Source organism: Trachypithecus francoisi, unplaced genomic scaffold (assembly GCF_009764315.1).
Source record: "Trachypithecus francoisi isolate TF-2019V2 unplaced genomic scaffold, Tfra_2.0 Contig01585, whole genome shotgun sequence".
NCBI classification, from domain to species: domain Eukaryota; kingdom Metazoa; phylum Chordata; class Mammalia; order Primates; family Cercopithecidae; genus Trachypithecus; species Trachypithecus francoisi.
Genome location: NW_022681444.1, coordinates 3,962,227 through 3,989,826, shown reverse-complemented (window position 1 = coordinate 3,989,826; position 27,600 = coordinate 3,962,227). Strand labels below are relative to the sequence as shown.

Sequence of the window (27,600 nt, the reverse complement as noted above, 5' to 3'; positions counted from 1 at the left end):
GGGGGAAAAAAAGAGTCATTGGAATCACCCGGGATACACAGAACCCCTCTCATAAATGATGCACCTTACATGAAACCACAGATTTCAATTCCAATCCTCTGCACTGAGCCTTCCCCTACTGAACCCTAGGGAGAAACTTCTCACAGGCAGATGCCTCCAGCGCCAAGCCTTTTGCCACTCCGAACAGGCCGTAAACACCTCAACAGGAAAAGGAAAACTCAGTCTCCCTAATCTGTGCGATTCTGGGCCTCACATTCAAGTCCTGCAACAACAGGACAGGTGACACATGTCATCTGGGGTACAAGGACCATCTTACAACTGAAAACGGATAGAAGGCAGCTGAAGGATTTGAGGCTGTCAGTGTGGACAACAGGGCTCCAGCCGGTCACCTAAGGCACCACCCCCACTGCTGACTTACTCTGCGAGTTAATCAGAAAGTAGTGGAGTTGATCCCCATGTCCAGAGGGAAGGCGGGGTTGGAGAGGCCAGGACGGAGTGTGGCACGCTCATGGGCTTCTGACAATGATGTGATAGGGGACAAGCCTGGGCGGCACGGCCTGAATTCTAGATCACCACAGCATGATTTTTCCTCTCCTGTAGGAAGGGCCATTAACCTTTCCGATGACAGCCCTGGGATCGGAGTGATGGAACGATTTTTGAGGTCAGCAAGGATCTATGTTCTCAAAACCTGACATCGACATGCAAAAGTTGTGACTGAATTCTGGTGTCCCTGAGAGGAAGACTAAATGCATGTGACAGATATTCTGCAATCAAAATGCCCCATTTCCCAGAGTATCTGTCACAGATTGATAACATCCATGCAAAAAGTTAAGTACAATTATGTCTGTCACTAAGAAACATACTTCCGAACCTGTGACTGACAACTTGCTGGGAGCTGACAAATTACAGGAAGATGACTGCAACAGCGAGCACCACGTCACCTCCTACGGGCAACCCAGGCGTGGCTGACACTCCGAGAGGCTCCCAGGAACTGCACCTTGCAGGGGAGGCTGCCGGTCAGAACTCAATGGCTGGGAAATGCTCTGTGGCTTCGGGGGGGAAAATAGCCCTTTCTCCCAAGAGAGACAGTGTCACGGAAAGGTCACAGGATGTGCCCGTGGCCTGGCATCTGTGGGGAGGAGAGTTTGGGCAGTAGCTTCTCCCTCAGGACCATGGTGAGGACAGCCCAGGTGAGTGGGAAGGGCGGGGTGGGGCTACTGGAACCACATGTTGCAGATTTTCTGGGAGAGCCCCCGCAGGATGGATGTTCACATAAACACAAGATGTCCTGAAAACTCCAGCCACCTGGAGGCCAGACTGTGTTTCTGACAGACTCTGAAAGGGACAGAATACCACTTGTCATCGTCTCACACCTGCCTACCCTGGACCAAGACATGCTGTCCGCATCGCCAAGGGCCCCGGATGTGCTGGGAGGCCCCTCTGAGCTTCCCTCTCAGGGAGGCTGCACAGCAGCAACTCTCCACTATCCATGCCTCCTCCTCTGACCTCAGCACTGGTGAGTGGAGGAAGGCAATGGCTGCAAGTCAGATACAGAAGCAGCATCAACGGTGGCTTGGGGACCTCTGAAACCAAGGCCCGCTGCTCTGTGCCCTCCCTGCTCACTGGAGGGCATCTGTGGCCCTAACACGGAGGTCTGCTGAACCTGAATTTCTATAGGTGGGGAGAGGGAATATGACACGTTTCTTAAATAAGGCTTAAGAAACGCTGATTGCTCTAATTCTCCTGCAGTCTGAAGGATCCAAATGTCATCTGACCACCCCCAGCATCTGGGAGCGCATCACACCTCAGGTCAGCTTCTTGATGCCACAGAATTTTCACCTTGGGGAAGGTGTCTTTATTGATTTTCTTTTTAAGTGTTAAGTCTAAATCTACCTCCTTGTAACCTCAGTCCACCTGACCTAATTCTGTCTTCTGGAGCCCCCAGCCATTTCTCCACCCCCCATCCACACCTGGAAACACTTCTACTTTCTCTGCTGCTATTGACCCTTAAGATGTCTGCAGCAGGTTGGCCTGTCTCCACTCAGGTCCAAACTGGATTTCTCAAACTCGACACTGGATTCGGGTAACCTCTGCCTGGTGGTGTGGGGCAGTGCACACGCTCCAGGAGCAGGACTCCACTCAGGGCCTCCCGCTGTGCACACCAGGCTGCACTGCACACACCCATGCTCTGACTGCCGCCATCGCACACACGGCTGCTAAGCAAGGCCTCAGCTTGGTTCCTGTGTGATGGAATTTTTTGAACCTTGGAGGCCCTCTCGGCCCGCGCCCATCACCTCCCATGGTTCCAGCAGGTTGTTCTGGCTGCAGAGGAGATGCAGAGTATTGATTCTGTCATTCAGCACGTCAGCTCACCCTAATGACTCTGTATCATCTGCAAATTTGATAAGCGTGCCTCTGATGTCTTTATCAAGCCATGGTTTGCGGCTTGCTGAGCTACAGGGCAGCAGCTCACCAGGGGCCTCCTCCTGGGTTGACATAGAGCCATTCACTTATCACACTGGGGGCTTCGGCTGCTCCAGCGGTTGTGAGCCCACCTGCCTCCTGGGGCTTTTCCCAACCTCTGTCCTGGCAGCAGCAGCGGAACCTTTTCTTCCCAGCAGAAACAGGTGATGCCCTGCATGTGAGAGACGGTGGAGGGGCTGCTCTGATAGAGGCCAGGAAGGTGTTTCCTCTCTTGGCTCCCCTGCCCCAGAGAGCTGCACAGAGCCAAAATCAGAAACCCCATCATCTGATCGCACGCCCGAGGCTGACTCACAAAGCTAGGCCCAGCCCCAAAGAGGGCCACAGAGATGGCACCGTGCCTCCGCCCCGAGGCCAGCCCTCTCCTGTTGATCGACATGCATGACATGGGCAAAGAGGGGATGGAGTGCCTGCGGCCAGGGAAAGGAAGAGGCTCTGGGTCCCAGAAGAAGCGGCTGCCCCTTCTTCATCAGGAGACAGTCAAGAGGTGTGTGGCGATGTCTGCGTGTGAGACGAAGCGTCACTGTGAGGGAGAGGAGCTCTGCCAAGCTACCTTCTACTGCCTTAGCCACCAACTCACTGGAACAGCCCAGGGGACCTGACCGCTCCAAAAGGACAACTCCAAAGCTGGTGACACCACAGCATTTTCTGCAATAACAGAGCTTCTGCGGGAAGCTCCTGCTTCTAGAGGCAGTTCCTGCTTATGGACAGAGAAGGCAGTGCTGCTAGAACCACGGGTCCTCAGGTGATGGCCTACAGATCATGCAAAGATCCACCTTTTGTCTGAAATAAAGCCGGGAGTGAACGGCATTCCAAAAAATGGCAGGGAATTCTTTGAAATCTGAGTGATGACACAAGAAACGGAGGCGGAGCACATGGTTTGGCTTTGGAGAAGAACACAGACTCAAGAAAGCAGCAAGATCTGTGACCCACCCCTTCCTAGGTCCTCCCGGCCAGCCTGGGCCAGCGCTCTGCGGGGAAAGGGCCTGCCACCAGCTCTGGCTCAGAACCGCATTCCCTGCCACCGCCACGGCTGGGCAGTAGAGGGCGCTGCGTCACCGCGCTCCCAGCGGCTCGATCCACGCCACACAAAGACCGCACTGGACGTGGGTTCTCAGGTTTATGGTTGAGGCTACTTGAGAAAACAGTAGCAAGACACAGACTTGCTATTACACGATATGATATCACCTATGTAAAAAGTACACAAGAAAAAGATGAGGGAAATATAACAAAAGGTTATAAGCATTTGCTCGTGGGAAATGGAGTTCCTGTTTTTTCATGCTTTCTACGTTCTGCCAATTTTCTACAAGCCTGGATTACTCTCACCATCGGAAAAGATCCACGCAGTGCTCAGGGAACAGGGAGTCGTCCGGAGGGGTTGCAAGGGACACATTTATTGTGAAACTGAATGCTTGCCTGGATTCAGGTGGGCGCTGGGGAGCTCCTCGGAGGTTCACCACGTGCCCACACCACCCCACTGACTCAAGATGTCCCGGAAGCGCTCACAGAAGAAGACCCAGCACAGGTCCAGTCCAGGAGCCTCAGGGAGGGCTTCCTGGGAGAGGAGTCCTCTGCGCTGAGACCTGCCAAACACACCTCATGTGCAGGGAGCACCCAGAGCAAAAAGGTGCAGAAGCCAGGGGCAGGAAGGGAGGAGGAGGCTGCCAGCACAACTTAATGTCTGGGACTCGAGCTGGGAGAGGGAAGACAAGAAATCCCGGAGCTGGTGTGAGGCCCTGCAGGCCCTAGCACCTGGAGCACAAGCCCCAGCCACTGCTGCTCACCAGAAGGGAGGCGATCAGGTTCCTCCTCTGGAGAGTGTAGATACCTGAAGCCTCAACGAATAAAACAGCATACTCATCCTTGCTAGTCTTCAATGGAAAAATTTGAATGAATAATCAACATTTCATTTAAAAAAAATCAAAGATACTGGATAGGAAAACAATACAAAAAAAAAAATCCCACAAAAACCAAAAAACCCTCATGGACGAGGCTCACAAGGTGTGCATCCTACCTGTAAATTACTGCACAGGACAACTTGGGACAGACAAGTGGTTTTTACTTGGAAGCATTAAAGTACATTCAATTATCCTACTGCATACTGGCTGACTTAACTCAGCCAAATTAGAATACATTTTATATTGACTATTTTGACATTTGTTTTATTTGGCAAGTAAAACAAAACTGATCCAATTTCCTTGCAGCCATTGTAAACCATAAACTGTACGGCAGAGGTGATAAAGTACATAAGCCTTATAAACACTTGGTTCTGATGCGCTGCCCTGCAATCCTGCCAGGCTGCTGGTGGCTCAGTGTTCTCAGCCGTCTTGCTTCAGGTGCAAGTGGCCTTGCTCTCACAGTGACCGGCAGGCTTCCGAGAGTACTCTCTCTGCTTTATCTGAGAAAACTGGAGCTCTTTCTTTATCCACAGAAAGTCAAAACCTGACTGAGGTGGTGCCCATTTCTGGGCCCTTCTAAACCACATGATGTCAGCAGGGAGCAGCTGTAACGACTTCAGGGGCAACTGCTCCTAGGGGGGCTTTCCAGCCTCTGCAAGGAGCCCAAACTTGAGCGGACCCGAGTACAGGCAGGCGATGGGCCTCAGCACAGGTGATGGAGGACCCCAACACACAGGTGATGGCCTTAGCTGACCCCCCAGCACAGGTGACACACCTCAGATAGCCTTGAGCACAGCTGACAGTGACTCTCGGCAGTGCCCTCCAGGGTGGAGCTGACAGTGCTCTCGCTCAGAAACGGAGGAACAAGTGCTGATGCGCGGTGCTAGCCTCACACTCCTGAACCTAACAGAGACTCAAATGTTCACCCTGCAACTCTGGGAGACTCATTAGCGATTTCTAACTTTTTATGCCAAATGAAACTGAAAACTCCTTCTAAAGTTCCAGGCAATTCCAGGGGTAGTTAAGTTTAAATACTATTCTTGGTTTATGAAACTGTCACAAGAAAGACCAGATTGTCTTTATAGGGGGATGTCCCAGAGGACAGAGTCCTCAGGGCTTTGGGGGCTCATTACAGCGCATTCTTCCGAGTGAGGCGGAGGCTTGGCACAGAGGAACAGAGTACAGAGAGCTGGTGGCATGTCCCGGAGGGCAGGCTGTATTGTGGAGGGCCCAGGAAGACCCACCGGTGACTCTTCTGTCTGGTTCCTGACAGATTTTATTCATCTCTATTCACCCATGTGGAAGCTTTGAGATCCATTCTCATTTATGTTACGTCAATCCCTAAGTGTTGCTGCCTCACTATTCTTGTTTTATTTACTTTTGCAGTCCCTTTCTCAAGCTTAATCCATCAGTGCTGTTTGTTCCTTGCCCTCAGTTTACTCCTAGTGATGCACAGGATTTTTATTTGACAGGATTATTTTTGCAGAAAGTGTAGAGACTGTTACTACCTCTATTATGACTGAAATCAGTTGCAGAGCAAACAGTTGCCTCACCCAAGTTTCTTTGTGGAGACAATTATTAAAACTAGCATTTCCTGAAAAACTCCTCACTATTCTCTCATACCCAAACTACCCATTTCTTAGTTTGTAGATCATTAGAAAAAGAAATTATATGAAAATGAAGAATATAAGAACTCACCTACCCTCCTGGGTTGCAAATGAGTTGCTGGCCAAGATAGAGAAGGAATTTGACCTTAAGGCCAGTGATCCCAACTCCATGGCTACACAGCACATGTCTGTGTGTAGCTAGCAGCTCTTTTGAATAGCAAAGCCAATTTTAAGTTGCATAATGTGCAGTTTTAGGAGCCTGCAGAACACGTACAAAATAGACCACAGAATGGCCTTTGCATTCACGTAATGCAAAGATTTCCAAGTGGATTTTAAAAATCTCCTCTAAAGATATATTGCTTGTAAAATTGTTCAGCTGTCCTTTGCACTATTTCAGCAGACACTTGGTGGTGTTCTAAAATGTTGTGCAGGGACCCAAGACCACAGGACAACACAAGACACCCCAACAAGGCCTCACCTGGGAAGGTTGGGGGCTGGGGTGGAAGCAGCTGATGACTGGGAAGGCGTTGTGGGTTGAGATGAGTCATGATTTCTTGGTACTCTGCCCATTCGATACCAGATCCCCATGCTGTTCAATTCCCTTTAGGAAAAAAGAGAAATCTTCATGGCTCTGGTTAGCACAAAGCATTTACCTGAGTGACAAAGGAAACCAACTAACTTAAAAGAGTCATGGCCTCAAACACCAGGGAATCAATTCTTGCCCCCCACATGAAATGGGTTTCACCACCTCCTTTGTGCTCTGGGCATCACAGTTCACATGAGGGTGACCTGTTCCATCTAGGCAGGCCTTCAGGACAAGGCCGCCTGTGTCACCCTCCCTGAGCTTGCCTTCCTACTCCAACTGGTACTTCCCTTGCTTCTCCAAACTTCTTTCTGTTTTACCATTTCCTTGTAGAGTATGACATCATGATCCACATCAAGTCCTTTGTGCAGTCAGGAGAGACAGATAGGGAGATGCTGGTTTTTAACCATGAGATGAATTAGCCCCCTACTCTATAACACACCCCAATCTCAGGATACAGCCTCTTCCAGCTGTGTGTCACCTGCCATCGGCCTCATTCTCAGGGTCAGTTTGGGAATCATCTTCACACTGCAAAACTTGCCCCCCAAACCACATAACTAGAAGTGGACACCAAGGGGCCTCCCAGAGACCGCACAAGCTCTCCTGTGACTTCCCTCACACAGATACTACAGGCTTGACCCCTACTACACCACACACTCGCGAGTGCTGAGGAGACAGCCAAGCTCCTAGGAATAGTGACGGGATCATTTTCACCATATTCAGTTTCCAACTTCCCAGTTGCCCCACAGAACTGCATCTTTGGGACCTGATGTAGAGGAATATAATCTCTTCAAAAAATTAAAAAGACTTATTCTGTGGGAACCCCTAATAAGCTTCTCAGGACACCACAGGAACCATGTAAAACCACAGTCCTGTCTTCTTAGATGAGTGATTCCAGTGAGCTGCACTGATTTCTCCACATCCGGGCCACGGCCTCTAGCTGCCAGGCTTTGGAGGTGCTGTTTGGAATGTGAACTTTCTATCTTCCCCAACTGACAATCCCAAACCCTTGCAAAGTAACACGTAAAACTGTGCCCGCTTTTAAGAATAAGTGACTTAGAGTTCTGAATACTGAATTCTCTTTCCTTGCTTAAAAATAACACTGGAATTGTCTTCCTCTGGAAGAGAACTGTTGCCCCAAGATGAAATAAAACTATAGTCATATTTCCAAAGTGATATAAAGGAAAAAAGGCTTTGGTTTTATCAAGGTACATACTGGTAAATATCTATTCCTTAAAATTGGTTAAACTGGTTAAAAATGGAATCTTTTTACAACAGGATAGTTTATAATTAAAGATACACATAGCAACTGAAATTAGATTTAAAAGTTCATTACTAAATTGCTGGTTTCTGCCATTTGTATGTAAATGGGTGCTTCTGAGGTGCCTGAAGTATGTTTATTCTATTTCCTACTCCTGTAGTCCTGTTTACATAATTAGTGTAAACCATGTTGCAAAACAGGATTTTTGAGTGTGTAGGAAGGGAATGATCACAGAGTCCTTCTTAACCACATGATCCTGACACAGAGCATTCCGATGCCAGAGCTGAAGACAGCCAGAGGTGAAACTCTGCATTTCTGTGGTACCTGCTCCCCGCATGCTTCAAGCAAATGCCACAAGGGCTCATCTGCTGCTTTCACCGGGTCTAGGCTATCAGGAAAGGCCCTGGCTGATAAAAAGGCAGCTCTGGGCTCAAATGAACACGAGTAAAGCAGAGTACACGCCTGAGCCAGGAGGCTGGCCTCAGAAGCTGAGGAGGAGTGTCTCTGGGAGCCCTCAGGGAGACACATGGCACCTCCCAGGCCTGGCCAGGGAAGAGGCACGTGGCTGAGGGGGCTGTAAACCATCTGCCACACCAAGTACCTGGTACACTTGGATTTCAGTTGACCGAGGACAGTGAACATCTATTTCCTTTAAGACAGCTGGCATCCCCTCACACCCTTTCTGACTTTTGACTTCCCCTCCGTATTTTAGGGGCAGCACCAGTCATGGTTAGTCCTTGAGCTCCCATGGAGCTAATCCTACTTCCTGCTCAGGCCTGGTCAATGGAAGAATTTTCCCGAAAACAGTGACCAGCCCAGGGTGCACATGACCCTACCTAGATCAATCAAGACCAATGAGACTAAATTCTAGAACTTCTTTTGAACTAGCAGGAACACAGACTTGCTCTTGGCCTCTGGACTTGAACCTGGATGAAAAGCAGGTGGAGCTACTGCAGTACCAGGCCTCCTTGAGGGGGAAACATGTCAGAACAGGGCCCAGCACCACAGCCAGAGGGAGACAGGGAAACCAGAACCCAGTGCCGGCTTTCAAGCTTCCGCTTCCAGGCGTGCCGGTCCTGCCTCCCCAACTCTTCTGTGATGCCAGCCAACAAATTCTTTCTTTTGCTCAAGCCAAAGTGGGTTGGGTTTCCTGTCACTTACAATCAACAGAGCCCTAAGTGAAACCCTGGGATTTCACTGTACTAAGTATTTATGGAGCCGCAACAGAGCCAGGCTCATGCTCAGGGCTGAGGCTACTGAAGAAATAAGACAAAAACGGGCCCAGGCCTCAGTAGTTCTCTGCTTACTGGGGAATTATCATGCAGCTGTGTAATATTTATGTTTCTTCCTGACTTGGAGCCCTCCACTGGCTTTCCAGTGTGCTTGGAATAAACTCCAGGCCATGTCCTAGGAGGTCCTGCCAACCCTCGCCCTTGTCCCAGTACTCTCCCTGGCTCTTCCAGCTGCATGGGGCTGCGTTCTGCTCCCAGAACATGCCATGCTCATTCCCACTTCTCTCCTTCTGCTTGCTCTGCCTCGAAGGCCCTGCCTTCACATCTGTGCATGGCTGGTTTTCTGACATTCAGGTCTCTGCTCAAGTGTCACCTTCCTGACCCCCTCACGGAAGAGGCCCCCACTCCACCATTGTGTTTCACTTTCTTCACTGTCTGGAATTAGCTCATTTATTTTCTTGTTTATTGCTCGTCTGTCCCTTTTCGAACATCAGCTCTGTGACAGCAGGGCCTTTGCCTCACTCATGACCACATCCAGTGACCTTGGCCCCATGGTACAAAATGGGTCCCTGTGACCTTTCCTATAGGGTGAATAACGAGTGTGGAGAGCTGAGGCTGGTGGCATCACAGGGTGTCGGGGAAGGACCCAGAGGAGCTTCAAGGCCGAATGCGCAGAAGGGCGGGGGAGGAAAGGCCCTAAGGTAGAGTCAGCAGTGCGAGCCCAGGCGCAGAGAGGCCGCAGCTGAGCAGGAAGGGCAGCGAGGAGCACTGGGCTGACAGAGGCCCACGGCTGAGAGCCTGGGGACCACATGGAAATCTCTGGGACCTCACTGCCTGGAGCGGCCTGAGTGCTCTCATGGAAGAGTAGCAGCTGAGAGTCCTATCATTAAGACTCACCCGATAAACGTGTACTGAGGTGGGGCCTGCTTGGTCCGGCCCATGATCCGAATGTCACAAATTGCAGCTTCCGTTGAATCCCGTGGAATAAATTTAATGCACAGCCTCTTCTTCCTAAAAGCCACTTCCTCTGAAGGAAAGGACAACAGAAAAGGTATGAGTTTTCCAGAGATCCCACCATCTCTATTCTGAAAACCACATCCCTTGTCACACCCTGTGCCTGGCAGCAGAAGTGGCAGGTCACCTAAGCTGCTAGACAGAAGGGCTGGGCTCTGCTGCCTGCCTTCCCCTGGGCTGCAGTCACCCTGCTCTGCATGCAGGACTCAACCTAGACATCCCCTGCTGAGAAGGGGACCGCACACCCTGCAGTAAATCCGGGTGGCTTCTAAGAGCCGCAACCACAATCTGCTCACTGCTCAGCCATCAGAAACGTGCACGCTGATGCCCTGAGCATTAACACATTTCACCACATGGCCTTCTTTTCTTTTCTGCTTTTTATCATAGAAATCTTCAAACATACCCCAAAGCAGAGAGAACAGCGGAATGAATCCATGTGTTCCCGTCACCCAGTGTCAATGCTGTGCACAACGGACAAGCTGGTTTCCTCTCCTCCCACCCCTGCAGCTTTGCTGGATATTTAAAATGAATCCCTGATGACACCACGTCATGTCGCCATCAATACCTCAGTAGGCATCCAGGTCACTGTTCTTTAAAGACCACTATGCCATCACCATTCCTAACAAAACGAACAGAATTCCTGAGTATCATCCAACAGAGAGCCTACATTCACGTTTTCTCCAGTCTGTCTGCATCCGGATCCCCAGGATGCTAAGGCACTGCCTCTGGGTGTCAGGCCTCCCAGACCATTTGACTCTGGAACAACCACTCCTGCTCCCTTTTCTTCAGGGCACTGACAGGTTGGAGAAATCGGGTCATTCCCCTGTGCCTCCTGTAGACTGACAGAGCTAAAGCCTTGATTAGACTCAGGTTAGGTTTTTTAGATGCACACGCTGTCCAGGGGCACGTGTAAGTCTAGGCTGTCATATGGTGAGTCCTGGAGTCTGGTTGGGCCATTCTTGCTGAGCTCTGCTGGTGTCGGCCTGGGCCCTCGGTCATACAGTTCCCCCACTGCCATCCTCTGAGTACTTTCTCACCCTCTGATGACTGTTGCTAAGATCCATGCTTTATTAAAGGTTCACAATGGTAACTTTTGAACTCTGTCATTCCTTCTGCTTCTTTTCTTTTATTTTTTTTTTTGAGATGGAGTCTTACTCTGTCACCCAGGCTGGAGAGCAGTGGCATGATCTTGGCTCACTGCAACCTCCACCTCCCGGGTTCAAGTGATTCTCCTGCCTCGGTCTCCTGAGTAGCTGGGATTACAGATGCGTGCCACCATGCCTGGCTCATTTTTGTATTTTTAGTAGAGATGGGGTTTCACCATGTTGGTCAGGCTGGTCTCAAACTCCTGACCTCATGATCCACCCACCTCGGCCTCCCAAAGTGCTGGGATTACAGGCGTGAGTCACCGCACCCAGCCTCCTTCTGCATTTTTTAGCTAGAATTCTTCTATATATAAAAAATAACTTTCCTTCATCAACTATTTGGTCTCCCTGAAATAAATTTTGTATAGGAAAAAAAGGATAAGCACATAATTCTTTTCTCTTACTTATCAAGCCTTAGAGTAAGGAGTTGGTGCTTGAGCAACCTCCAGTGCTGACCAACGGGAGGTGTGTGTGTGTTTGTGCTTTTAAGCCTGAGTTTCAACCAACTGCAGCCATTTAATACACGAGTCAGACAGATCTGGGTTGAAATCCCAACACCAACATTTTCTGGCACTGTGACCTTAGGCAAGTTACTTAATTTCTCTGAGTCTTGGTAAATTGTAAAAGGGAGTTAATGAAACCCACCCCACAGGGATGTGGGTTGGATGCACTGTGCCAACACATATGATCCACCTAGCCCAGTGCCTGGCACACAGTAAGTGCTCAGTAAAGAACAGTTGTGTGGGATCTTACTGTCATTATTATTATTATTATTATTTTTTTTTTGAGGCGGAGTCTCGCTCTGTCGCCCGGACTAGAGTGCAGTGGCCAGATCTCAGCTCACTGCAAGCTCCGCCTCCCGGGTTTACGCCATTCTTCCGCCTCAGCCTCCTGAGTAGCTGGGACTACAGGCGCCCGCCACCTCGCCCGGCTCGTTTTTTTGTATTTTTAGTAGAGATGGGGTTTCACCGTGTTAGCCAGGATGGTCTCGATCTCCTGACCTCGTGATCCGCCCATCTCGGCCTCCCAAAGTGCTGGGATTACAGGCTTGAGCCACCGTGCCCGGCCCTTACTGTCATTATTGACAAGTAAGCCTCTAGCGTGTAATTTATGCCTGTGCTTGGTATTGGGTTTCAAGACCTTGCAATTCTGTGGCAGGAAGTAAGACATTCAACAGCACATTCAAATCGAGGAACAGAATGAGGGGAAGTACAGCCCTGCCTGGGGGTTCTTATAGGGGCCAGGAGTGGGGAGGGGGACAAGAAAATCAGTGGAATTGTTTTTGTTATTATATTTTTAGGGGGGTAGGGTCGCTTTTTTTTGTGCGTTCCTCAGGCACAGAAACTGAGGGCTAGAGCAGATCTACCAGCGGAGAGAAACAACGTTCTGAATCCAGACCCTAAACATTGCTAAACATCTAGGAAATGAACCTAGAACTGGAAATGAAGAGGCCCCTGCTGCCCACCCTCCTGTGTGACAAGACCCAACCTCAGAGTCCACACTTGGGACAGCAACCTGGGGAATGGGGGGCGCTGTTCACAGCAACTCTGCACCTTCAAAGATTATCAGCTGCTCAGATTGGCCTTAGAAGGCGTGAAGAAGATGAGACCTTTACACAAAGAAAACTAATGCCGGGTGTTTCACTTGCTGTTGCCACACTGCTCTTGGCTCCATTCCTCCGTCTGCAGCAAACTCGGGGTAAGAGATGGAGCCACTAATTACACATGCTTAAGCAGGCCTAATTTTAAGTAAACATATTATACATAGTCAATAGAAATGTGTTCAGTCATGCTAATGAACACAGAGAAAGTACACAGTACTTTACTAAAACAAACAGTCTTCCAGTTTTTCAGTGCTATATGGATTACAGCAAACTATATTTTATTTTATTTTATTTTTTGAGACGGAGTCTTGCTCTGCCACCCAGGCTGGAGTGCAGTGGCCGGATCTCAGCTCACTGCGAGCTCCGCCTCCCGGGTTTATGCCATTCTCCTGCCTCAGCCTCCCGAGTAGCTGGGACTACAGGCGCCCGCCTCGTCGCCCGGCTAGTTTTTTGTATTTTTAAGTAGAGACAGGGTTTCACCGTATTAGCCAGGATGGTCTCGATCTCCTGACCTCGTGATCCGCCCGTCTCCGCCTCCCAAAGTGCTGGGATTACAGGCTTGAGCCACCGCGCCCGGCCACAAACTATATTTTAAATGGATTACAGGAGTCTCCTGTTTTTGGCTGACTTTATAAAATCAGGGCCTTGAATGCTCTCAAATGATACAGAGCTGACCATAAGGCTTATATGGTCAGCTTGGGCTCCTCTGTCCCCCAGGTAAAGCCTCCAGGAAATGTTGCTAGAACCAGAAATGAAGAGGCTCCCTGCTGCCCACCCTCCTGTGTGACAAGGCACCTGGCACTGGGCCCAGGACCGATCTCAGAGTCCACACTTGGGGCAGCAACCTGTGCACTCCCAGTCACAGCGAAGAAACTTCCCAACCAAGACCCCTGGGCCCCACAGCAGCTGGTCCCCAAGTCCAGACAGGACAGACTCAGTGAACTGGTCCAACTAACCGAGAGGAAAATGCAGAATGGAAAACCCATTGCGGCTCCACAGCACATCAATATAGAGACATCTGAAGTCAACTCACTGTCAAAAAATGAACACCAATGCAAATTTTAAAACTGTGAAAAACACAGGGGAAAAGGAGGAAAGTGATCTAAGTCTTTGAGAAGACTGTAGATCCTAAGCAGAGGAGATAACACAAATGGCCAACAAGCACATAAAAAGATGCTCAACGTCATTTGTCATCAGACAAGGGCAAACAGAAAGCACAAGGAGATTCCATTTCATACCCACTAAGATGCCTAGAATCAAAAAGACAGACAATAACAAAGTGCTGGTGAAGATGAGGAGGAATTGGAATCTACGGACACTGCTGGTGGGAATAAAAAATGGTGCAGCTCCTTTGAAATACCATTTGGTAGTTCCTCAAAAATACCAAGTTACCATGTGACCCAGCAATTCCATGACTAGGTAGATACCCAACAGAAACGAAAACATAAGCCCACACAAAAACTTGTACACGAATGTTCATAGCAGCCTCATTCCTAACAGCCAAAAAGTACGAACAACCCAGATATCCATCAGTTGAACGGATAACCAAAATGTGGTATATCCATATGTTATATTATTTGGCGATAAGAAGGAATGAAGTAATGATCTATCCTACAACATGGGCCAACCTTGAAAACATTATGCTAAGAGAGAGAAGCTGGTCACAAAAGACCACACACTGTATGATTCCATTCATATGAAATGTCCAGAATAGGCAAATCTCTATAGAAAGTAGATCAGTGGTTGCCTAGGGCTGCTGGGGAGTGGGGAGGTGAGGGTTGGAGAGAAATAAGGGAGTGATTGCTGAGGGGTACAGGGGTGATATCCTGACAATGGGTTTTGGGGGTGATATAATGTGCAATAATGGTTGCACAACTCTGCCTTTATTAAAGGTCACTGAACTGTGCCTGTTCAATGGGTGAAGTGCATGGTATGTGAGTTATATCTTAATTTTTTAAAACCCTATACATTAATATAAAAATATCTGTAAAATGTGCTTATACACATGCTCTTCCAGTGTGGTGCTGTGGTTAAAAGTGTAGCTGGAGTAAGACGTATGTGAGCATTCTAGTTATTCCTCCAGTTCCAGACGCGTGACCTTGGCCAAGTTCTTTAATCCCTAAGGAGTGAGTGTGCTTCATTTTTCTCATATCTGAAATGGGTATAATAATGCCCGTCTCATAAGAGGGGTCTTCTGAAGATTAAATGAAATCAGGGAGGTAAAGCATTTCTCACAGGGGTGAGCATACAGTAAATGCATACTAAGTATCAGCTCTTATGATTATCAGGTAATACATAAAATCATAAATGACAAAAAGCAATGTAATGTCTAAACGTGAAGAGACCACCACGAAAACAAAAATATGCTATACAACGGGGTCTGCTGGTTTCATGAAAATAATAGTTAGGTGGGATCTGCGTAGAGACAGAAACTCTGGTTCATATCATATGAAGCGCCAGCAAGAAAACAGCAAAAAATAGTGGGACCAACGTGGGCTAATTATGAGAGAATAAAGTATGAGACAGAAAATGAGACAGAATTTAATAAACAAACCCTGAGTCATAATGAAAGGATTCTCTGTATTTGTTTTGTATTCACTACTTCACTGTTGTAGATATCATCAAGTTGGCTGACCAGTGATTAAAAATGAAACAAGGTAAGTTAAATTACACCAAAACAAGGAAGCCGAATCACCAGAGGTTTTCCAGCACCATTTAATAACTCATGTGCGGGTCAAGAAGCTCCAAGGGCTCCAGCACCCTGAAGACACTGCCGATTCCTCAGTGACTCACTTCTGCTTGGACCTGCTCAGTGGTCAGAATATTCAGTCCAATTCGAACCTATGAATTTTAATTTGCAGTCTTTTTGATTCTCACTTTTCTTGTTTGCTCTATGGGCCCCAAATGGGCACATTATTGGCTTTGTGTTCTCTGGGCGTCTTTTGATTGTTTTCTTTCTGCTTCCTTCTGCGTCTTGTGCCAAGCTTGGCTTCAGCAACACCAGAGCAAGGACTAAAGACAAACTATATCGAGTTTCACCATTCCGTTCCCCAGTGAGTCCATTCAGCAGGGAGCACCATTCTAAAAGAAAGGGACGTTCTGCTCATTTACATGCCACTACCCAGAATACTCTGCAAACTCCTTGGAGAACCCAGCCAGACACACATCAAAAGCAGCAGGGTTTGTTCATGGGCATGCAGTAAGACCTCCGAAAATGTTTCTGAAGAAAAATGCACATAAAAAAACACCTAGAAATATATCTGGAGGAAGAAAACCCTCATTGTGATGAGTGCTACTAAAGGATGACTCACGTGTGTCCACTGTCTCCTGAATTGGGATGAAGCCCACAGGCAGTGTGTCCTTGATGTCAATGAGCTTCATATCTACTAACACGTTCCCCAGATGACTCTTGGGAAGAAAGAAAAGAGATACAGACTATTAATCTGAACACGCCTGTGGTGGGTTTGCCATTTTGGCTTCAAGATGCATATTTAACACAATGACTCGTGCAGCTTTATGACAGCAGGTTAATTAGAGTAGGTGACACTTAATGTTCCCCAGTGGTTACACAGGGACTCGTGTGGCCCCCGGGAAGGAGTTTTATCTGCAGAACCTCAAAGCCACTCACTCAGACACAGCCTTGGTGAGGCAGGAGCAACCCAGGAGATGCTTTAGACATAACCCAGCAGAGGGCAGCTGTGCACACACGTCCCGGGACCAGGCTGCCACTCAGCCCTGAGCATCAGATCTCAAGGCCAGGAGGTTTTAGGAAGAGCAAATTCCTGAGGCACTCGTAGGACAGAACTGCATCTAAACCTAATAGGGAACCAATCACACTCCTAAGTGATCACCAGTCTGCATACTGACACACATTTCAGTTGCTAGATACATTTTACAAAATCCCAAGAATCATAAACTAACACAGAGTGAAAGTCCTGCTGCCTCAATATTACACGTCTTCTAAAATGACATGCACAAGGGCCTCCTAAAGTTTCTATTTAGTGGTAGTATATGGGGTCCACAGTGCGCAGTTTCTGTAACTGGTGTACAAATATCTTTCGAAGACAGTACACATTCAGTAATTGCGAGAGAGAATTCTTTGCAAACACGCCGGCACTTGCAGCGTGCATTTCAAGCTGGAAATGAGCTCTAACGATATCTACCCTACAACTTAAATATGTGGGGGCACTTTGGAGATTTCATTAAAATCTTCAGAGTAATTTGCAGCTTGGTTCCCCCTCTCTAGTCAGAGCCAGTTAAGGAAAGAATGATGGGCTCAAATCCCAAATCTGTCCTGTTAGGATACTAGCAATGCACTCCACGTGCCCATTTTGCAGAAGTGCCTCATCCCCAAGGCCCAGTGTGAGCATGCTCTCCATTTACTTGTTCAGCATCCTTGGACAAGCATCTAGTTGGTCAACCATCACTCTGCCCTGGACAGCAACTTCTGAGGCTGTTGTTCCATCTTGCTTAGAGAAGAAGGGCTGCTACCTCCATCTCTGCACATGGGAGCCAAGATCCCACCTCCACCTGCAGTGTGCCATGTCTCTGAAAGCCAAGCAGGGAGTTCTTATCATCTAAACGGTGTGTGTTCCCTCTTGGCACTCTCTTTTCCCCTCCCTATCAATTTGTGGGGTTATTTTCTTAATATCTGTCTTGCTTCTAGAGTTTAAGAACCATGAAGACCAAAACTATCTCTGTTCCTACTATAAATACAAGCCTAGCATGGATTCTGCCACACAACAGGTGCTCAGTAATTACTTGCTGAATAAATTAATTTCGGGTGCACATTTTTCAACTGGGCCACTCAGAGTCAGAAATCAAACTGGAGTCCGGGTGCTGTTGCTTATGCCTGTAATCCCAACACTTTGGTAGGCCAAAGTGGGCGGGTAGGAGTTTGAGACAAGCCTGGGAAACATGGCGAAACCCCATCTCTACAAATTAAAAAAATTGACTGGGTGTGGTGGCACTCATGCATGTTGTCCCAGCTACTCAGGAAACTGAAGTAGGAGGATTGTTGGAGCCTGGGAGGTTGAGGCTGCAGTGAGCCAAGATCATGTCACTGTACTTCAGCCTGGGCAAGAGTGAGACACTGTCTCAAAATAAATAAATAAATAAATAAATAAATAAAACTGACCAGGCATGGTAGCTCATGCCTGTAATCCCAGCACTTTGGGAGGCCCAGGCAGGTGGATCATTTGAAGTCAGAAGTTTGATACCAGCCTGAGCAACATGGTGAAACCCTGTCTCTACTTTAAAAAATACAAAAATTAGCTGGGTGTGGTGGTAGGTGCCTAGAGTCCCAGTTACTTGGGAGGCTGAGGTAGAATTACTTGAACCCAGGAGGTGGAGGCTGCAGTGAACTGAGATTGTGCCATTGCACTCCAGTCTGGGCGATAGGGAGACTTCGTTTCATATGTGTGTGTGTGCGTATACATATATACACACACACACACACACACACATATATCAAGTTGGGTTTGCTGAGATGTCATATCTAAACTATATGATTAAAAATATCAAAAATATTGATATACACTAATAAATATTATGAACCAAAAGTACACAAATGAAACAAATTATTAGAATTTAACTAGGAAGGTCAAAGTAGCAAGTGTAACCTACGACTAGTGTTTTTATGGCACAGTCATCAGGAAACCGTTTCTTCCTCTCAGAACTATCACATTTGCCAACAATTTGATATTCTGATATTCCAGGTAGCTGGGCCTCAGGAAGGCAATGTACAGTGCAGGCTAGGGAGTGGTAAGTGGGACCCTCAGAACACGGAATAAATCTCTGACCGTGTAGGAAGGGTTTGAACTGTTAACCTAACTTGCAAACATCAGCTGCTTTCAGAATCGCCTGGTCTAATCTATCATAATTTTTTTTCATGGCAGTTGCTTTTCCATGTCATCACTGCTTTCTGCATTGAGAAATTAACAACTAGGCATGTTTTCCTGCCCTGCAGATGGATGGGCATTCATCAATATCCTTCTCAAATGTCTTCTACTTGACAAGTTGGGTTTTACAGAAGTCAACTGCAAACCACTTAGTGACCTCACCCTCCACACACCCTACAAATGTCCCTGATCATAAAACCTGAACATCAGTGGTGTGGCCATTAAAAACAAAGCATCAAAAAACCCTTGCATGCATACAAAATGGGAGGCTGCACTGTCAGAGCTCCCTACAGCCCAAGTGTGGTCCCTCCTTACACGGGGCTGCCACTGTACTGGGTTTAATACAGTGGGTCTGCGACACCATTAATTTTGCCTGTTCCTCTCCCCTCCCCCATCTGTGCTCTCTTTCATTTCCTCCTCATAAATATGAAGAACGTATTCCCAATCCTTGTTGAGCAAATGATTCATGCCAAAAGCCCAATATGCACTGACTCAGGGTATTTATATTGTCTCTGGTAGCCAGTATTTGCTAGTATACTGTAATTATTTTTGACAACCTTGCATTTAAGGTAGCCACAGATAACCAACTTAATATTCAAATGTTCATAAATCCTTCTGTTTAATATCCTCCCTACCTAATATATGTACATTATTATTACAGGTAATGCAGAAAGTACAGGGCATGAAAAGTGCAATTAATCTCGATCCTTCCCCAGGAAGCAATGTCACTCTAAAGCCAGGTTTCTGTATTAATAGCATTATTGGGGGAAAGGAATTTAGGTTCCAAAGGAGTCTCCCAAAACTCCTACATTGGGAGTCTCAAGTCACCTAATTAAGAATCTGTCCAGTCTTGAGATCCCACATCCCTCCTTTACAGCTGTAAAAAATGATGCTCTGCAAAGTCTTGGTTTGGACTATAGGACCAGCATAGACTGGCTGTAACAGATTAAAATATTCTGATTCCTCCTCCACTCCTGAGCTGGCAAGTGGGCCCCTGCCAACTGCTGGAACTCGATCGTTTGGATCCCACTATTGGATCCATTCATTCTTTTTCCAAAAACAGTATGCACCACACACCTATCTCCTTCACTGCTTCAAAAGCGAGATAGAGGCTTTTCACACTGCCCTTGTCCTCTTCTTACATCCCTTCATCACACCCAAGAAAAATCTTTTTAATGTTCAACACATGTTGACGAAATCAACGGGTTTTCTTTAATACACTTACCCATGACACTCAATGCTAACAAGCCCCAGTGACTTCTCTTTGTCACATTCAGACCTGTCACTGTCCCCACTCCAAGGGATGCAGGGACTCTGCTAGCCTAGGTACCAACACCCCATAGTGTTTTTGATTTCATGCAATGAAAACACAAACAAAAAATGATCACAGAGATCATGGCTGTCCTCAGGCCAGTTTTAACTGAAGCCTCTTCGGCCTCTACTCATTTTTAAGTGAAGCCTCTACTCAGCCTTCAGCCCACTCCTGGGTGCCTCAGGCTGCTCAGCGAGCTGGGGGACCTGCAGGGACTCATTATAAGCTCACAGTGCCCTTGTCCACTCTTCAGCCCTGCCACCTTCCTGGTATTTAAAATACACTCAAAAGCCTGAATTGAAAAGGCTTCCAGACTTTTGTGTCAAGATTTTCCCTGACTCCATTATAAACTCTGTACTTTACGATGAGCATATATTGCTCTTGTAATTAGGGGAAAAAAATAAAGCAACGACTTTTCTCCCAGTCCTGTTCAGAATAATTCTCCTACCAAAGAATTAACCACAAACAACAGGAATAGGTGGCAGAAAAGAGTACAAGCCAGAGAGCCACATGATGGTCGACATTCAGAAAACACCAAGGGGACACACAAGGACCCTGTGATGGGACCCTGGGCCTGCGGGGCCAGGTGGCAGAGACGAGGACTAAGGCTTTCCCCCTTTCATGCTGTTGAATGAGTATGTTTGTTGTCTGGGTTCAGTTTTTTTCTTTTTAACTGCAAATAAATATTACTTTTATAATATAATTTATATAAATAAATCAATAAAAATATTCCCCAAAATAAAATTTACATGACAAAGAGACAATAACATATGGCCAAAAATAAAATGTTAGCCCTGAAAATGAAAATCCCAACTCCTCCCTATTTGGGGCTGGGGAAGAGAAGTAACCTTGAACAAGCATGTCACCTCTTGGATCTCGGTTTCTTCAATGGAAAGGAACTTCCACTTGTAGAGATTATCTGGGGACAGAATGAGGTGCCCAGGGCAGGCCTTGTACAGAGTAGATACTCACCAAAACTATTTCCTTTTTTTTCTAAGCCATCTATTAAAATACCTTATTAGATGTTTAAAAAAAAAAAAAAAAAAAAAAACCTTAGTAGGTATCTTTAAAGTTTCCTAATTTACAGGTGCGAGTACTTTAAAAAAAAAAAAAAAAAAACCATAGTAAGAGAAATCTGCATGAGTGGATACTTACCTACAAAAATAATGAAATGCAATATGTCACACAGAGACTCAGAGAGGAAACGTCACTGTGGAAGCAAAGGCATGATGTCTGTGGATGGGGTGGAGTCACAGGGACCCTCCCTGAGCCAGGCTGCCTTTGCTGGCCAGCATTAAATCCCGCTCCACTGGAGAATTCTCACTGCCGCACTATCCTGTGATTTGTTGCTTGGAGGAAAGGTAGGCAAAGAAAGCTGGGAGAGAAATTTCCTGGTTTCCTTTTGAGAACACAATTTAATGGAATTCACGGTACACTTGGGTACGTGGTTAATAATACTGTTAATAAATGAAACACAGTGCTGGCTGCTGATTCTACCCAGTTCACTAAAACCACAGATAAATTAATACGGCAATGAAAATAAACCACAACAACAACAAAATGAGGAAATTCCAAACAGGAATGTAAATTACTTGTGCTCACTCAGCAAATGGAAACTACAACTGGACTTACATTTTCTTTGGAAAATGATCTTGTGAAACATAGGTATCTGGTAACCTTGGATTTAAATAAGCCGTCTTTCCAGAGGTCAGCATCCACACCATCTGCTGTCTGTGCAACCTACACCGGAGAGACAGAGAAAAGGATCGCAGGTAAGGCAAGAAGGAACCGAAGGTGTGTGTGGGCCACTTCTTCTGTGCCTGTTCCAATTAACACCAGCCTGGGATCTCCCGGCATCTCATTAGTTCATTTCACTAGGCACTGGGATGAGATTTTCCAAAAAGGGAAAAGGGAGAGTGTGAAAAATACAGCTTCTAAAAATACTGTCCCTGGGGAAGCCATTGATGAAAGACACCCTGACAGAAATGGCTCTAATGAGAAAAGAGCAACTTTTGTCATAATGGACCAAGAAGGGACTGGCTAAGTCAGCACATTAAGTGGCTATTACCACTTACTCAGGGGCGCAGTGGGGGAATGGTGCAGGGTGAAGAAAGGAGTCCAGTGGGTGTGATGAACCACCTGGGGGGGCGCTGTCTGTGGAGAGGGTGACACAGCCTCCTGCTCTAGGGCCCTGGGGCCAGCTGGGTGCTTCAGTCAATGGGATTCTCCTCCGGACTGGGCGGGAGGGAGGCCAGAGACATTTCACTCCACCCTGCGTCCTCTCGGTACAAGCCTGAGAGTGGTGTTCAAGGTCAGAAACTGGATCAGGATATAGAAAAACAAAACAAGACTCACTGGGTTCCCTGTTTCTAGTCTCCATAAGAAGTCATTTTCTCATCTGCAGCTGTAGAAATTCTCTACTAGGAAGTGTCTGAGAATGACGCCAGCCAGACTTGATCTGAGTATCGAAGCCCCTGTGACCTAGACTGGGGCTGGGTGGGGGATATTCACATGAAAGACCAGGCTTTGTGGGACAGAGTGCAAAGGAGATGGAGAGGAGGAGGAGAAGGCTAGAAGAAGGTGGTGCTTTCTTCCTGTTTCTTTCCAGACTGCTCTGTGAATCGCTGGGCAGGGCTTGGTCTGCTTTCTGACTCAGCCTCCCTGTGAGAGTATGAATCAACCTTGCACACCTTCCTTTAAGCACCGCAAAGAGGGGCATCCAGGAAGACTGAGGAGCCACAACCAGTTTGGGATAAACCCTGCAGGAGGTCTCTGAGCAGTTCACTTTCTGACTCCTTCTGGGTTGTCCTTTTGAGCTTTAGACTTTGGGATCCAGTCCTTGACCTGACAAGCTCCTGCCCATCCTGACAAACCGCTGGAAGTGCCTCCATTCTTCACACAAAACTGCCCCGATTCAGCCCCATCCTGCACACCGACTGCAGGCTCTACGTGAGCCCCACAGCACATGGATGGCCTCTGCCTGTCACACACTCAAGGCAGAGGCGGGAGCCAGGACCCCAGCCCAGTGGGCTCAGGCTCCTCAGGACATTCCTGGAGCCCACCACAGCCACGCTCTCTGAGGCTGCCTCAGAAAAATCAAAAGGCCAGGAGGCAAAAGAAAAAAAAAATCCTTATTTTTCAAACCAAACAATTGTAAATTAGCAAATATAACAACAGGAAAAGAAAGGCCCTTATGATAAAGATGCAAATATATTTGACCTGAAAGCTGAAGGAGGAATGGTATGGGAATAATTTTAGGAACTATTTGCTCCAAGTATGTCACCCCCACAGATAGAAACAGGATGGAATGGGGGTCAGGCCTTGTGAGCATTTTTTCCCATAATGGTCACACATACAGTTTCTCGGGAAGCATGAGATTTAAGGCAGTGGTCCCAGCTCCTACATACCAAGGACCCCCTATGCTCATTTTCTCCCATGGATTCCATGTTTTGAAAGATTTTTGTCTCCCAACGCACTTTTTACTGTATTTCCTCAATTCTAGGAAGCAGTCATTTGGGGAACACCCCTTCACACCAAAAAGGCATAGTACCATATCCAAACACATGCATCTGTTTTAAGATGCATCCCAATTTCAGAACCACTAAAATGTAAAAATAAAAGATACTCTAAACAAAGGGGATAAGGGAACCTACATGATCTCTCTATAATAAATGCATACTTTCTGAAAAACCTTCAAAAACAGAAACTGTCTGCAGGACACTCCAAGGCTGTGGAACCACAAGCTGCCTTGGAAGAGAGGGAGCTGTGTCTTTAACCTTCCAAGAGACAAGGGAGTCTAGAAGGGCTTGTTTGGATATCTGGAAATGCTAGGGAGGGGTGGTGTGCATTCTAACCTAAGGCTAGAAAGGTCTCCAGGACTTGCCAGTGATGGTTCTCTCCACCCACCACACTGCTAGAGTTGTCCTTTTTCACAGTGAGAAATGAAAATGTAATGGGGGAAGCTGGCAGTGTGGGCCCCTCTGTTTGAGCCCGTGCTTCACTGTTTGGGCAGTTAGAGCCCCCCAGTTCTTGTCTGAGAAGCATTAAAAAAGGATGACCAAAGGCCCAGCTTTGACCTGGGCCAAAACTCATTTGTGATGAGGTGGAAGTGTGTAAAGGTATAATGAGGGGCCCAGGGAGGTAAGGTGGGAAGAATGAGAGAGAGAGGGAGAGAGAGAACCTCCCCTAACCTCCAAGGAAGGCGGTGCTGGGCAGAGAAGGGCTCTGGAACAGTCCCGGAGGTCTGGATGGTTCAGGGACCCACAGGACCAGGTACTGGATGAGGAGTGAGATGTGAGTTCCTGGCTCCTTGAGAGCACTGGGAAGGCGGCCCTGGTGGAACAAGGAGGGTATTTCTGGCCTGTCTTTCCTACAGCAACAAGATGTACCCAGAGGCTTCTCCCCAACCCAGTCACATAAAGGTGCCTAATAACCTAAATTCTTCCCATCCCAAGTCAGGAGAGCTAATGATCTGCAAGACAAACAATCTATCTATGCGGCTGAAGTCACAGTGCCAAGAGGAGCCCTCACACCTGACTCAAGGCAGGGTCTACCTGACAGTGCCCACGCCCTCCTGGTGGCGCTGCAGAAGCTTACAAACTCAGCAGTCAGCCTCAGGTCCCAGCATCAGGAAGCTGCGGGGAGGTGGGGTGTGGGGTAGAGGACCAAATGCTTTGCGTGCAGTATGAGCAGCATGGAATTCAGAGGCGGACCTGAACTTGAGACCCAATAGCTTAAACCAGTCCTGTCCTCCTCTGCAAAGTGGACATGCTGCCTTTCCCTGCGGGCATCACTGCCAGGGACACAGGAGACCACGAACATGCAAAGTGCCCGCCTTAGTGCATGAGCACTCCAAAGACAGCGCTAATGTTTCTAAACCAAAAAAGAGGCCATCTGCTCTGGCGAAACAAGCCTTGAAAGTGATGTCAGGCCACATCAGGATTCAAAACGTCCTCAGTTGTCCTGGGGCTCAGCGCCAATCTCTGGGACCAAATCTGGTCTTTCCAAACACAAATGATATACTTGTACGAGGAACATCTGCCCTCCCCCTGCTATCCCACCCTGGACTATAAGCTTCACAAGGACAATGGCAGTGCCTGTTCTGCTTGCCATTTTACCCCCTGTGCCAAGCACAATGCCTGACACGGATGGGTTCCATCAAACCTTGTTGAGAGAATAAATGAACGAGTCAACTCTGCAATCAGGGCAGTGTGAAAGCCACATACCCTACCAGCTACCCAAGTAAGGTCATGGGAAGTTTTTCAAATGAAATTTCCAGGATTTAATCCATTGAGCTGAGTGACTCCCCTTCAAAACCACCACTCTGAGGCACACAGCCATTTCAGCACAGAGGCCGCCTACTCTTTTGGTTATCTTGTGTGTTTGCTGCCTTGTTCCCAAGACAATTCAATGTCTGCTGACTGCAGAACCTTCAGAGTCTGTTACAGGGCCTCATATACACATGTGCACACGTGCACGCACACACATGCTCTTGCACACTCACACTCACACATTCTCACAACCTCTCTCCTAGCATTTCTTCCCCGGGAGTAGGAGCCGTCTCTGAGGGGGAGCAGGAGGGCCCCAGGGCTAGGCAGTGGCGGACTGTACACATGGTTTATCTCTCTTCCTGCCAGGATTCTTCTAAACCAACAATCAAATGGAGAGTGCAGAAGCCTCCGCAATGAAGAGGGAAACGGGAGAGGCAGCACAAAGGCCTGGTGCTGCGGAAGGCGGAAGGCAAGGGATTTAGCCAGTGGAGGGGTTGTGACCTAAGGGGCCCATGGGAGCTGATACTGAGCAGAGGCCGAGGATCCAGAATCACCAGACACCACTGGGGTAGGGGCAGGGGAGCAAGTACAAGTTTAGGGCTGAACTGGGTGGACTGAAACATGTTCATAAACAAAGGGGTTAGACTCCCAGGTGCCCACCCCCGTTTCAGGTGTATTTTCTGCAGAAAGGAACCCAGCACGGGCTCAGGACTCTACAACACCGGCAGGTGGGGAAGGAGGTTGGAGGTCGGGAGGAGGTGGGGGAGGAGGTGCAATTCAGAGTGGAAACGACGGTAACTGAGTAACCATGCGCGCACACTGAATGGCAACTGCAGGCCCCTCCCTGCCACCCGCGCTTACCCTCCTTCTTGCTTCCAACCGCCTCCCCTGAACACTGGACACTGAGAGCTTTGTCTCTGGAGAGCGCCAGGGTGGACCAGGCCATGATCCCTGAGCCAGCTCCCTGCTCGTCGCCCCACTGTGTAGCACACCAGCCACAGGCCCCCCACCCACAGGGCTCCAGCCCATGAGCTGGTGCCTCCATCTTAAATCCCAACCCACAACAAAGAGTCACCAGGCACTGGGGACAGGCTCAGACATGACAGAAGGGCCCAAAATAGAAAAAAGGGAGCTTGAAGGAAGCACAGAGAATAGGGGGAAACAGTGCCGGCTCAGGACAGAGAACGCAGTTTGTAATTAAATCCTCAGAGGGACGAGGGAATAGACTGCAAATACCAAACAAGGACAGACAGTATTACGAAAACCTTTTTAAAAAGGAACAATTTGAGGACAATATAAAGAGATTAGAAATTGTAAACACTGGAAGAGAAAGTTGAGAAAATCTTCCAGAAGGTAAAGTACAAAGATGAAGAGATCAATTATAGGAACGAGAACTGAAGGGTCAAGACAACATCCAGCTAACAAAAAGTTTCAGAAAGAACTTTTAAAATAAAAAACAGAGGGGAGGGGGAGCCTCTGTGTTAAAGAGGTCCTGAGTGTCTCCACAAAGTGGATGAAAAAGGCCCACTCCAAAACGAAAGAACAGAGAATCCCACCACACTGGGGATAAAGGAAGCACCTTAAATACTTGCAGAGAAAGACAACGGGTCACATACAAAGGAACGGGAATCATTTTGCATCAGGCTTCCCAACGACAACACTGGAAACTAAAAGACAAGATAGCAATGTCTTCAAAATTCTGAGGAACTCTGGAATTCCACACCTAAGCCCACTATCGATTAAGTGTGAGGGTAGAATAAAGACCTTTGCTGATGTGCAAGGACTTAAAAAGTTTATCTCCCAGGGGCCCTTTCTAAGGAAGCTACCGGAGGATGCATCAGCAGAACCCAGGATTAAATCAATAAAGAGGAAACCATAAACTCCAGGAAACAGAATCCACACAGCACAGCAGCCAGGCGACAGCAGCACGCCCAGGCCCAGGCTGGGAAAGGAAGAGGCGTCAGGGCAGCAGCCTCTGGGGAGGAGGGATGTGGAGGGAAGAGCATTTAGAACTGCACTTTCCCGTTTGAAAGAAATAGGGATGGGCATGTGACAACCGCCTTAGAGCATTTAGAACAATGAAAACAATGCACCTAAGGCTATTTGATCAAAAAAAAAAAGAATCAGTTTAAAACTTAAAAAGACATTTTTAAGAATGTACTGTGAAAATCAATAGGCACCTGGACAACTCCTCAAATGAATGAAACAAGTTTGATTAATTCCAAGAAAAAATAAAAGGTTGTATGAGAAAGAACACACTCCTAATATGTTACTTGATTCAGTGGTACCCAATG

At 47.6% G+C, this 27,600-nt stretch overlaps 1 protein-coding gene across 2 annotated transcripts in view; it reads right to left on the bottom strand.

Annotated features, from left to right (window-relative positions):
• MVB12B (multivesicular body subunit 12B) overlaps positions 1-27,600 on the bottom strand; it is a 177,504-nt gene that overhangs the window by 100,339 nt on the left and 49,565 nt on the right. For both annotated transcript variants that reach the window (XM_033191261.1, XM_033191272.1), the window contains exons 3-6: positions 21,669-21,776; positions 16,136-16,232; positions 9,960-10,089; positions 6,465-6,587 (exon numbers count right to left, since the gene is read on the bottom strand). In XM_033191261.1, the coding sequence (XP_033047152.1) occupies positions 6,465-6,587; positions 9,960-10,089; positions 16,136-16,232; positions 21,669-21,776 (458 nt within the window). The remainder of the gene's footprint in view (positions 1-6,464; positions 6,588-9,959; positions 10,090-16,135; positions 16,233-21,668; positions 21,777-27,600) is intronic.